The sequence below is a fragment of the Ovis aries genome, chromosome 1, assembly GCF_016772045.2.
Source record: "Ovis aries strain OAR_USU_Benz2616 breed Rambouillet chromosome 1, ARS-UI_Ramb_v3.0, whole genome shotgun sequence".
Lineage (NCBI taxonomy): Eukaryota > Metazoa > Chordata > Mammalia > Artiodactyla > Bovidae > Ovis > Ovis aries.
This window is the reverse complement of record NC_056054.1, coordinates 25,895,166-25,908,291: the sequence shown is the minus strand read 5'-3', so window position 1 is coordinate 25,908,291 and position 13,126 is coordinate 25,895,166. Positions and strand designations below refer to the sequence as shown.

The 13,126-nt window shown below is 34.5% G+C and overlaps 1 protein-coding gene across 9 annotated transcripts in view; it reads left to right on the top strand.

Annotated features, from left to right (window-relative positions):
- Positions 1-13,126, top strand: part of EPS15 (epidermal growth factor receptor pathway substrate 15) — a 148,158-nt gene that overhangs the window by 31,097 nt on the left and 103,935 nt on the right. For all 9 annotated transcript variants that reach the window (XM_060408937.1, XM_042247911.2, XM_060408930.1 and 6 more), the window contains exons 2-7: positions 855-896; positions 4,302-4,391; positions 5,287-5,334; positions 8,160-8,255; positions 9,869-9,934; positions 11,076-11,201. In XM_060408937.1, coding sequence (XP_060264920.1) covers positions 855-896; positions 4,302-4,391; positions 5,287-5,334; positions 8,160-8,255; positions 9,869-9,934; positions 11,076-11,201 — 468 coding nt within the window. The remainder of the gene's footprint in view (positions 1-854; positions 897-4,301; positions 4,392-5,286; positions 5,335-8,159; positions 8,256-9,868; positions 9,935-11,075; positions 11,202-13,126) is intronic.

The following is a 13,126-nucleotide window of genomic DNA, read 5'->3' as shown; positions in this document are numbered from 1 at the left end:
TGGTGTCACCCTCATGAAACCTTCCTGTATTTCCTTTCCAATTCCAGAACACTGTTAAACACATTCATGTACAAGTGAACCTGGGCCTTCAAATGTTGATACTCCTCAGCTGCCTTTCAGATGAGATAATATATCTGTTCATCAGCTGACCAAGGAACCGTTTAGACTGTATTATGAATTGAGTGGACTTCCCAGGTGGTACAGTGGTAAAGAATCTGCCTGCCAGTACAAGAAACGCAGGTTCCATCTCTGGGTTGGGAAGGTTCTTGCCTGGAAAATTCCATGAACGGAGGAGCCTGGTGGGTATAGTCCATGGAGTTGCAAAGAGTTGGACATGGCTGAGTGAGCCACACACACATGTGACTTGAACACCACTCCCTGCCTACAAGCATTTCAGATCTATTATTAATATCATTTTTTTTTTTGGTTCATTAGTTTGTATATTCACTTGACTATTTTATTGAAGTGGTTTTTGTGTTCATTGGTACTTTGGGGACTTGGGCAGAGGATGAACTCTTAAGGTTTTGGGCTTCTCAGTTGCTTTTAAACCAAATCATTTCACCATAATTTGTTAAATGTTGAGTTTCTGAGTAAAATTTTATGAGAGGAAGAGTTCTGATATCAAAAACAGTTTTAAAATTCCTGTTTTGTTTCTTGTCTACCTAATTCTTGGTAATCTACATGGCTGCCTTTATTTACTCTCCCTTTCTCCCAAAAGAAACAAAATTGAATTTTTTGAAATCATGGATATATTAATTGTATTTATCTTTATTTCATGTATCTGTTGAATGAATGTAATTATATTAATAAAGTCATTGAATAGCATTTAATTTCTAATTATTTATTTATTTTAGTTATCAAGTGGAAATCCTCTTTATGAAAAATACTATAGACAGGTAAGATGATTGTTTTTTATAGAATATACTTTCAACTCCCGATTGTATTCAGCCAGCTGAATAAATTTGACATTTCTTGTTTTCATTTTCTTGTGCTTTAATCTCCCACTTTGATTAATGTGTTTAACAGGTTTTCAGAACAATTAAGGAAAGATAATTAAGACCAAACACTTGTCTTAAATATCTGTCTTAAAAATCCATGTAGCATTAGATATATTCATCCAGATACAAACATTTGAATTAATTTATAAGTTACTTAGAAATTACTTTTTTGTTATTTTAAAGACATTTTAGAGTTTAATTTTCATGAAGTTGAAGCCTTAACACTCATATAAATATAAAATGAACATGTATTAAAGATTTTTTTAATTCATTAATTATTGAGAGAACTAGTGAGATGTAAAAATGGGAATATGAGTTACAGAGATTTATATTCTCCATCAGAGAAAATTAATTTCTTTGGTATGGATAGGAATCATTGGCATTGCTATCAGTTTTATATAATTTAACCTCTACCCCTACAGAGTATAGAATAAATAGCTTAGTTCATAGAAGTCAAAGGTACAAACCATAGATCAGATAATCTTCTGAAAGCATAGATGGTATTATTTGCCCATTTCCAAATATCAAATCACTTTTCTTTATAATTTCTTCACCTTCTGATCATGATTACTGAAAAGGCTGGTCTCATTATGTTTGATCCTATTGTCTACATAATTGCAGCAAGTTTTAATGAACCGCTATAGGTCTTCTTGTGTGACTTGCAAGCCTAAAGCCGTGTACTTATTATTTAACAACTTCTAAGGCCAGGTAATAAGTTTCTGCTTAAAACTTTTGTTATATTCTTCTATTTTGAGACTAAGATCCAAACTTTAGAAATTCACTTCTTATTTCACATGCAGTACATGTAAATTTGAGTGAATTTACCTCATCTTGGGATTTCCCATATCTGCTAAGGTTCCTGGCCTTCTGAGTAACCTTGCTTTAGTGCTTGAGACACTTGGGATCTTACAAACCGTGTAGCAGGCTGGTCTTCATGTGGGGGCCTGGTAGACTTGGGCTCTACGTAAAGTCAGTCCCTGATCCTTAATAGTGTCTTGTTCTATCTGAATGAAAGAGAATCATTTCAAATATGGCCTTGTTTTTGTATAATAGGTTTACTCAACTATATCCTGATAAAAAGGAGAACAAATTGTTATTTAGCTTTATAACTATATGGCCGTGAAAGATAAGGACATTCATTAAAGGTTTTTGATTTCTGAAGGGTCAGTGAAGAAACAGATACCATTGAAAAGTATTTCATTCAGTTTACCAAAGCAGCGCCTGCTAAATTGAGGGATAATTTAGTAAGAAAGGGCTTTTCCACGTATCCATTAGAAAATAGAATAGTAAAAATAATACCAGCAGTACGGCACATAAAAAATCCTAATTGAGTTTTCCATAACACTTCATTCAGCTCTGTGTAATTTGTGTTCTCCTGCATCTTGGGTTAGGAGTTTGCTTTCATGAGATATATCTACTTCCAGTATGCAGAGTCCTGGAATTTTGACTTGGTCTATCAATATAGTTTGAAAGTTGCCTAAGTGATGTCAGCCTAGAAGTCTTTACCCAACAGTCTATGTTTTAAAGTGTTAATAGTTCAGAGTATGTGGTATTGTTCTTTCCATGAGGCTCTGAGACTCTTCCTTTGTTGAAGAGGTGCCCTGTAGCTTATGGCAGAGCCTTTAGGCAGACAGAAACTGCCTGTAGATGACAAAGACTGAATGGCTATGTTTAATTATTATAGTAGCCAAAAGAATGGAAGATAGTAAAATTGTTTACTGGAATAGAGTGCATAAGTATTTCTTCAGAGTTTGATCAGTGTTTCCCCTCAGTGCCTCTGTTTTTGGGCTATCTGGGGAGAGAGATGTTTCTTTTCTTTTCCAACCCTTGTCAGAGAGTAGGCAAAGAAAAGAGTTGTGGAGAATTCTAGAGGCTGATTTCCTAACTGTTTTTGTTCTTCTTTGTTACCCAAAATGTGGGTTGGGCAATTCTTTCCTGTTTGCTGAGTGTCTGATTTATCCCATGTTCTAGCACTTGAAAGAAAGGATTTCTCTTTTGCTTCTTTGCCGGGTTTGGTCTGTCTGGAATGCTTTGTATATGATTTAGTAAACTTAATCTTTTAATTCTTTTTTTTAATATAAATTTATTTATTTTAATTGGAGGTTACTTTACAATATTGTATTGGTTTTGCCATACAGTGGAAAAACAGCCAGCTCACAAATATCCTAGTATCATGTTACTCTTCCCATGACTTTTTAAAACTTACTTTTCATTTTTTACAAATAGAACTTTACTTTAGGAAATCTCTACAGAAGTGAGAGTCATCATTTTTTTTTTTTTTTTGAACTGTTTTTCTGTTTTTGGTGACCTCATTCTGTCTTAAAGGAAAGTCCCCATCAGTTAAAATGATGTGTTTCCCTTAATGTGCTTTAGGAACTTAGCAGTTTTTTAAATGTTACTTAAAGTTTATAATAGAATCACTGCTAGTTTTAGAACTGATATTGCTTTGATTTTTTAAAAAAGTGTTGCAGTTTCTTAAGAGTAAGTATAAAAGCAGAAGTTAATTATTTAAAGATATTAAAAAAAAAACCCACCAGATAACTGTGCAGCTATTTACATTTATCAGAAGACCTCTCCAGAAATTATTGCTCTTTTTCTCTATTGCCATTCAAGTTTATTGAAATTTAAATGGCACCTATAGAAGACTTGGAATTAGAAGATATATGTTAATATTATGACTCCGCTAATTTGTTTGACATCCTCTGAGCTTCGGAGTTTTTTTATTTTTGGTTTGGCCATGCTGCATAGCTTGTGGAATCTTATGGGATCTTAGTTCCCTGACCAGGCACTGAACCCAGGCCCCAGAAATGAAAGCGCCAAGTCCTAGCCACTGGTTTGCCAGGGAATTCCCCAAGCTCCAGTTTTATCATTTGTGTAATGGGCATGATAAAAAACACATTGTAGATGGACAGCGCTCTCTAGATGGTACTCTTCTCATATGGGTCTCCAATATTGCATTATACCTGATGCTGGGAAAGATTGAAGGCAGGAGGAGAAAGGGACGACAGAGGATGAAATGGTTGGATGGCCTCACCAACTCAATGGACATGAGTTTGAGTAAACTGCGGGGGTTGGTGATAGACAGGGAGGCCTGGCGTGCTGCAGTCCGTGGGGTTGCAAAGAGTCGGACATGACTGAGTGACTGAACTGAACTGAACTGAATATTACATGGCCTTTGTTAATGAGAGGATTCCTGCTCTCTTTTTGAAAAACTCAGTTCTCAAATCATAGGGAGGAATGCAGGTAAATAATCCTAATTTTGTCTTTATGGTTTTTGTCAGTTTATGGTTTGTATTTTTTCAGGTTGATACGGGCAATACTGGAAGGGTATTGGCTTCTGATGCTGCTGTATTCCTAAAAAAATCAGGACTTCCAGACCTGATACTCGGAAAGGTAGTATTTGTTCATTGTATCCATAACTAGATATAATGAATATTTATTAGTATAGATAAATTGGATAAAATTCAAAAGACATCTCAAGAAACTTAGAACTGAGTCATGAAAGCAGTTACAGTGATCCAAAGGGAATTTCTGATGTAGTGATTTATCATCTTGAAAAATATGGTGTTTTTTAGATTTTTAGAAAACAAATTACTTTTTAGAATGAAATGAGGAAGTAATAGTACATTTGAGTGTTGTGGAGAGAAACAGTGCAGACTGGGAACCTTGCCACCCACTCAGAATTGGCTGTTTCCCTGCTTCCTCTATTAAAACTGTCTCTTAACTGTGTTGAGTATGTGGTAAATAGAGTAGGAGATGAGAGGCTTAGGAAAGAGTACAAAGAGGTAGAAAGTCCCTTTCTTGGCTTGATGTCCTTATAAATCCTTATGTATGATATTGATATGTATTCAACCCTGAAAAATAATCATTAATAATTTTATTATTCACAAATAAACATTAACTATTTCAGCTTATCCATAAGAAAGAATATCATCTTAATAAGGATCTAAAATCAAGGTAGCATATTCTAGTAGAAAGAGCACTGGACTTAGAACCTGGGTTGGGTCAATGAAAAAAATCATTGGACTGGAAGTTAGAACCTGGGCTTCATTTCTTTCCCTGATGTCTTGGATGTTCATGAGTAAGTCATTTAACCTCATTGGACCTTAATATCTTTGTGTAAGGTTACACTAAGTGATCGTCAAAGTTTCTTTCTGCTTTTAATTCTACAATTCTTAAATCTGACTACCAAAGAGCATGAGGTTGTCAATTGCAGGAATTTTATTTATCTGTAAGATGATTTTTGTTTTAAATATAGATTGATACTTTTCTTTCTTCTAAATTTCAGATCTGGGATTTAGCTGACACAGATGGGAAAGGTATCCTGAACAAACAAGTAAGATTCGGAGACTGACATGAGCAATTTTTGAGTGATCCAGAATAAAAAATAGCCAGCAGTTTTTTGTATTTTTAAACTAAAAATTCATTTTTGCAAAATTAGGGTTTTGCAAGGACAAGTGTTATAATAAAGAAAATGCTTCCAATCACTAGACATTAAAGTACCTAATTCCCAAAGATTAGAGTTTGGTGACATTAGATCTGGAGTGTCAGTTTGGGCTGCTATAACAAAATACCACAAACAGCAAAAATTTATTGCTCACAGTTCTGGAGGCTGGAAGTCTGAGATAAATTGCCAGCATGATTTTAGTGAGAACTTTCTTCTAGATTGCAGACTTTTTCTTTATCCTTACATGGCAGAATGTGCTAGTAATTTCTTTCAACCCTCTTTTGTAAGGCACTAGGCCCATTTATAAGGGCCCTATCCTAATGGTCTAAGTACTTCCCAGAGGCTCTGCCATTGTTTTGGGGAGTTTAGCTTTCAACATATGGATTTTGGGGGATACATTCAAATAATAACATGGGATTTATTTTTCTTAGTTATTCAGGGAGACTTTTACTCTTTGTATCTTACTAAGTTTCTTATGTGTTCAGGGTTATAAATAAAAGTGGATTTTATTATTTATGTGTTAAGATGGTATTACCTTATACATTTGAAGGGAAGATCTTGGCTAATCAAATCTAAGTATGGTGTATTCTGGTCTAGTTTTATTGCTAACATATAAACCAAAAAATGGTTTACAGGCCAGAAGTCAGTCTTGGGCCAGAAATATGTGAAAGTGGTTGTGGGTATTAGGCACCATTAGAATACTTTAAATTAAGTTTCACTTGTTGGAGATAGATTTCAGAGTTCTACAGGATTAAATTCAAAGCTTGCTACATGCTGATACATTGGCTGAGCACTACTACTCAAAGTTAATTCCCCCTATAGGTATAACTGAAGCTGACTGAGAAAAAAGGATGGAAAAATTAGATGAGGGGTCAGAATACCCAGATTCCAAGGCTAGATTGTGGTCCTCATTGGACCCCCTGGCCAGAAGAGCCGATTTGATGCCTTGGAGACATTGGAAAACTAAATTCATGTGAGCATCCAGGGTGCTCTAGACTTAGTCAGCAGATTATTTGTTGAGTACCTGTTTTGAGCCAGGCGTTGGAGATACAGAAGTAAATGTGATGGAATGTGATCCCTGTCTTCAGGAACTTAACAGTAAAATAAATTCTTCATTGCTTCTCCTAGTCTTCGGATGTTTAGTTTGAGTTGCCTTTGTTATATCCAGGTGGCTGGTTTTATGGATCTGCAGTTAAACTTTGATGTTTGCATTGGAGGAATAGATTTTTGAATTAACATATGAAATTAAGGACATAACCCAATACTTACTGAGTTTCTATGAGCCAAAAGTGATAGTGCTTTCTTCCTAGAGTGTGGTTTTTAATTTTGTTCCTTACAGTACATTGTAAGGAATTAGCCCCCCTTTTAAAGAGGTTTTTTTTTTTTTTTTTTTTTTTTAACTTGGCTAAGGCCTCATAACAAGTAGTAGAACTAGAATTCAGTGCAGTATCATTTCACTTTAGAACCCACCCATACTATCAGGGATGTGGACTTGATTATCTAAGAGAATTGATTCTCATGCAGAATGACAAGAGAAAAAGGGTTATTTAGAGTTCAGGATTTAAAGGATGGGAGGAGACAGGACTCCAACAGAAGATACTTGGAAGGTCAGAGAGGAACTCAGACAGCTTTATGAAGTTGTGCTAGTAGAGGAGAGCTTCAGGGAAGATCATACTGTCCAGGCTGCCAAAAGAACAAGTAGGTTGACGTTTTTTTCTGTTTTTTTGAGAGTCTGTTGTATTTTGTAGCTATGAATTTGTGACAGTTGTTTCTCTGGCTAATGGTGGGAGTTGAAGTCAAATTGCATAGAAGCTTAGGTGGTGAATGAAAAGAGGAAGGGAGATCTTGAAATAGCATTTTTTCAAGATATTTATTAGTGAAGACGAAATACTGTATGAACAGACAACCTGCAAGTTTCTAGGAGTAGGTTATGAATTGAGTAAGGAAGTTGTAGGTGAGAACAGGAGATTTGAGAATCAGCAGCTGTACCTAGAGTATTGACAAATTGTAAGTAATCATGACTGGAGTAAAAAGTTTTTGTTATGCCTATTCTGAGACTTGATTTTAACTGAGATCAGCTGAAAACAAGTTGCTTCCGTGTCTTCCCACTTACTAATTAAATTTTGAACTAAGGCTTCTAATGCCAAAAATCGAAGGACTATTGGGAGAGATTTATAAGTATTTTGAAGTCAAGCAGTTACATAATTGTTTCAGGTGTTGCATAGTTATTCTTTGTAGCTTTTCTGGAATAACAGTGACTGAATCATTAGAATGATTATTCTAGTGTCAAAATTTATAATCTTAAATCCAGATATGACTTTTGATAACCTTTTATTTTCTTCTAGACTTTTTTCTAAGATTCTTTTTCTTAAGTGATAAAATCATTTCCTACCATCATTAAATATTCTTTGAAATATGATTATTAATCTTGGTATATTTCCCATATCGTGTATATCAGTTTATTTTCTCATTTATATTAATATTTTTTGCTGTTTATTATATCAGGAATATCTTTGTACATAGAGCTCTTCTTATATTTAGAGCAATTGTTTTTTAAAGCAAGTGTGCTATTATATTCACTGAGACATAAAAATTTTGGAGTAGTTGTGAATTGTTTTATATTTTCAGATTGAAGATATATGTGTAGATAGATGGATGGATGGGTGAATGGGTAGATGCATAATGCTCTTAACAGTCATACTTTTCTTTCTCAGGAATTCTTTGTTGCTTTGCGTCTTGTGGCATGTGCCCAGAATGGATTGGAGGTTTCACTAAGTAGTTTGAACCTGGCTGTTCCTCCACCAAGATTTGTAAGAAATGCTTTTAAATTTAAATTGTGTTTTAAAAACTGATACCACATGATTAGAAAGTAGTATTTCCTTGCTCCTGTTTACTTTTATTTATTTAACTTCCTATTGATATGCTTTCAGCTTGTTTCCAGTCTTTTATTATTTAAAAACTGCTGCAATAAATAAAAACCTTGAATCTGTCACTTTGCATGTGCAGAAATATACGTATAAATTCTCAGATGTGGAATTGCTGTTTCAAAAGTTTTTGCATTGTAATTTTCACTTATAATAACTTGTCTTCTATAGTGGTTGTTTTAGTTCATAGTCCCACCAGCAGTTGGTTGAGTGTACTTTTTCTAGCCTACTGTTGTCAAATTTTTGTTTCTTGTAAATTTGATAGGTGACCAGTGCAGTCTTAATTTATCCTTTTGGTTTTATAAAGTGAAGTTGGGTAGTTTTTCTCATGCTTATGAGCCATTTACATTGTCTTTATGTGAGATGTCTGTTAATAACTTTCGCCTATTTTTCTTTGGTTATTGGTCTTTTCTTATTGAGTTCAAGAGGCTCTTCATATATTAGGGAAACAGTTGTCTATATGAATTGCAAAAATTTTTTCCCAGTTTGCTATTTGTCTTTTGACTTTGTGGTAATTTGTTTTCCCATAAAGAAGATATTGTATTTAATGTAAATGAATTATTTGAATTTGTTTTTTATGGTTTCTTTGTTCACATTGACAATAATCCTGATGTAAGGTGTGTATGGATTCAAATTTGCATTTCTTCAAGATGACTACCATGTTTATTGAATAATCAGTCTTTTCCATACTTATTTGAAATGCCACCTCAATCATGACATTCTCATACGTATTTATTTTTTCTGGGTTTTTCTATTTATATCCACTGATCTGTTTATCTGTATGTTGATCTCATATTGTTTCATTGATCATATTTGATAATTTATATCTGATAGGGCTGGTCCTCCCCACCTTACTGCTTTTTTCACAAGTTTCATAGCTCTTCTTGTTTTTAAAATTCAGTATTTTAAAAGTATTTGTTCTAAGTATTATGAATTTAACATCAGTTTTGAGAATTTCTATACTTCTGAGTTTAACTGTGGAGTCAGAGGGTTATTTAAGGATTTGTTGCCTAACTATATACTATTAGTAAACATTTTCAAATATAACCGTCTCTACACGGAAATAAACATGATAACTTGCACATGCTATTGGTAGGTTCCTGTACTTGTGACTTAGAAATCTTAAGTTGTGCTTGTCCCTGTCTGCTTTCCTTAAATATTGTGGGGAAAAGTCATCAGTTACCAGGGCCATAAATATTTTTGTTACATTCAGATAACTGTATCTTCATTTTATTTTGATTTCAGGTGTAATAGGATTTATTCTATAACGCTTAACATGTTTTAGTTAGTGCTCCACAGTCATTTATGCAGCTAACACAGCTAATTCAGTTTTTGTTTCATTTGTACTTTAGTGAAAGTTTGAGTTAATGTTAAATAGTGTCCTTTGTATATTGAGATCCAGCATTTTGTCTGAGTGTTTAAATCCAAAGACGATTTCCTCTTCATTTTTTATTGATATGAGGATTTCAGCCCTTCGTGTGCTGTATTTTCCTTTTTAGCATGATACCAGTAGTCCTTTGCTAATCAGTGGAACCTCTGCAGCTGAGCTCCCATGGGCTGTGAAAGTAAGTAAACTTTTTGACTATTGTTTTACCATACTTTGCTTCTTATGTACATAATCCTTTCCCCCTTCTTTCAAAATGTATTGTAGGGTGCTTTAGACTTTCATTTTTTACTGTGAAGGAAATGCTGGTACGAGAAATTGCTAGAGTGATGTTATTCTTCGTCAGTCATTTTTTGACTGTATTGGCTTAATCTCCTTTCTGTTGTAGTGTAAACTAAAAATGGTGATGTCATAATCTGGTATTAATTAAAATATTTAATGAATATGTAGTTTGCCCCACTGGTATTATTTCTTATTTGAAAAGTTCTGCCTAACTAAATATTCTCTTTATGACTCAAACAAACAATTCTTTATGAAATCTTTTTCTGAAATGGGTATTTTGCCTTATAGTTATTTAGAAGCACCAAAATGGTTATAGCTATCTTATCAGGTTTTAAAAATTGTAATTTTAAAATAGAATATAGCAGATCAAATAATCTGTAATAAATGTATAGTATTGTCAGAAAACCATTTTGGTTTGTATGCCTTGTGTGCTGTTGTGTAAGGATCTGGTCTTGACTTGGCAAATCATGAATGATAGTTTTTATGTTATACAGATAATTTACAGGGATTTTAGGAAATACCTTATTATTGATAGGAAAAAGATATCTTGCTTTGGAAAAAATGAGGGAAATGATGTTTATTTCTTTGGCAAGTATTTCTTTTTAAAATAAAAATAAATTGAGTTTGAAATGTAATTAATGTCATATTTAGAATGTCACAGAATATCACTAACAGCTGTTGGTTCTTACAGAAGTTATTGCTTTGCTTTGGGTCTGTTTGAGAGGGTTAGACTAGATGCTCTTCTTCTCAAAGTCCTTTGATCCCTGAAATCTTTTGATTTTAAAATCCCTGATTTTAACTTAACAGTAGAAAAGACAAAGATGATGTTTCAGTTACAAAAGGAGTGGAGAGGATTCTAACCTTTTGAGTGGAATAACTTTTAAATTACTATTTACTACAATATATTTGGATGAAAGTGAAATATGTTTTTTAAATGATCATTTTAAAAATGTTGCCTAGTCTTTGAGGACTTAATGTTTATAACTGCAGTTATGTTCCTTTCCCCATTATTTAACTTGTGATCTTTTTTTATATTATAGCCTGAAGATAAGGCCAAATATGATGCAATTTTTGATAGTTTATGCCCAGTGAATGGATTTCTGTCTGGTGATAAAGTGAAACCAGTGTTGCTCAACTCTAAGTTACCTGTGGATATTCTTGGAAGAGTAAGATATTAAATTCTAAGTGTAACTTGTATGTATTTTAATTTTACTTTAAACCAGAACAGTTTAGCTCACTGTTAAAGAGTACATAGATCCTATTTTGAAGTTGTGGTGTTACAGAATTTTTTGTGCTCTCACTTTGCCAGTTTCTTTCTTTCTTTGGTTATTCCCTCTAAAATATGAGTGTTTGAAATTAGCTGTCATAATCCTCTAGGTGAGGCCTTTTGTCTTTGGGTTGTAAGCTCTGACCTCCCAGTTCCTTGATTTAATTTCCAGAGTCCATCAGTATTCTGCATCTCCCTCTACTCCACGGCTGTATCCTGGGGCCTGGTTAAAGGAATAGTTTCATCTCTGAAATCATAAATTCTACTCTCTTCTTGGGTTTCTAGATTTCTTTCCTAGATATTTGCAAGACTAATTCTTTGACGTTATTAAGACCTTTATCAGTTCAGTTCAGTCATTCAGTCGTGTCCGACTCTTTGCGACCCCATGAATCACAGCATGCCAGGCCTCCCTGTCCATCACCAACTCCCGGAGTTCACTCAGACTCACGTCCATTGAGTCGGTGATGCCATGCAGCCATCTCATCCTCTGTCATCCCCTTCTCCTCCTGCCCCTAATCCCTCCCAGCATCAGAGTCTTTTCTTTTTCAATGATTCAACTCTTCCCATGAGGTGGCCAAAGTATTGGAGTTTCAGCTTCAGCATCAGTCCTTCCAATGAACACCCAGGACTGATCTCCTTTAGGATGGACTGGTTGGATCTCCTTGCAGTCCAAGGGACTCTCAAGAGTCTTCTCCAACACCACAGTTCAAAAGCATCAATTCTTTGGTGCTCAGCTTTCTTTATAGTCCAACTCTCACATCCATATATGACTACTGGAAAAACCGTAGCTTTGATTAGGCTACGGTCCATGGGGTCGCAAAGAGTCAGACATGACTGAGCGACTTCACTTTCTTTCTTTCTTTCTTTCTTTAAGGTTTATTCTCTGTATGTTCTGGACATTAGTTGGCTAATGATTAATAATACAGTGTTCATTGAATATGTATTTCAGTTAATTAGCAGTTCTGTGTTATAGGGAAAACAATAATGGACTTGGTTGGAAGTCTTCAGATTGAAGACTGATTCTGTTACTTAATAATAGTTACATGATCCTAGATAAGTCATGTAGTCTCGGGTTCGGGTCTAAAATAGGTTTTATAGTACCACATGAAGTTGTTGCATGAAGTAACTGAGGTGATGTTTTTCAAAAAATGTAGTTGTTTAAAGTTGTTGTTCAGTGGCTCAGTTTTGTCCAGCTCTTTGTGACCCCCATGGAGTGTAGCACACCAGGCTTTCCTGTCCTTGACCATCTTCTGAGCTTGCTCAAATTCATGTCCATTGAATTGGTGATGCCATCCAACCATCTCATGTCTGTCGTCCCCTTCTCCTCCTGCCCTCAGTCTTTCCCGGCATCAGGGTCTTTTCCAGTGAGTCAGCTCTTTGCATCAGGTGGCCAAAGTATTAGAGCTTCAACTTTAGCATCAGTCCTTTCGATGAATATTGAGGACTGAGTTCCTTTAGGATTGACTGGTTTGATGTCCTTGCAGTCCAAAGGATTCGCAAGAGTCTTCTCCAACACCACAGTTCAAGCATCAAAAAGTTGTTTAAAGTACTGTGTTACATAATTGTTTTCTTAGTTGAGAGGAGCAAAACATTTTCTTTAAAAATTTGCAAAGTGATTTCTGTTTAAAACTACTTGATATTAAGAATTATTATTAACATTTTTTTTACAGAAATTCTATTAGTGATGTAATAAGATGCTTGGCATAATTGAAATTTCTCAGAAAAATAGATTTTATAATGTTTAGGAAAAACTTTTTCCTCCAAATATATATTTGATATATACAATTAGCACATGAAATGAAATGATGTTAATCTTAACCGGTT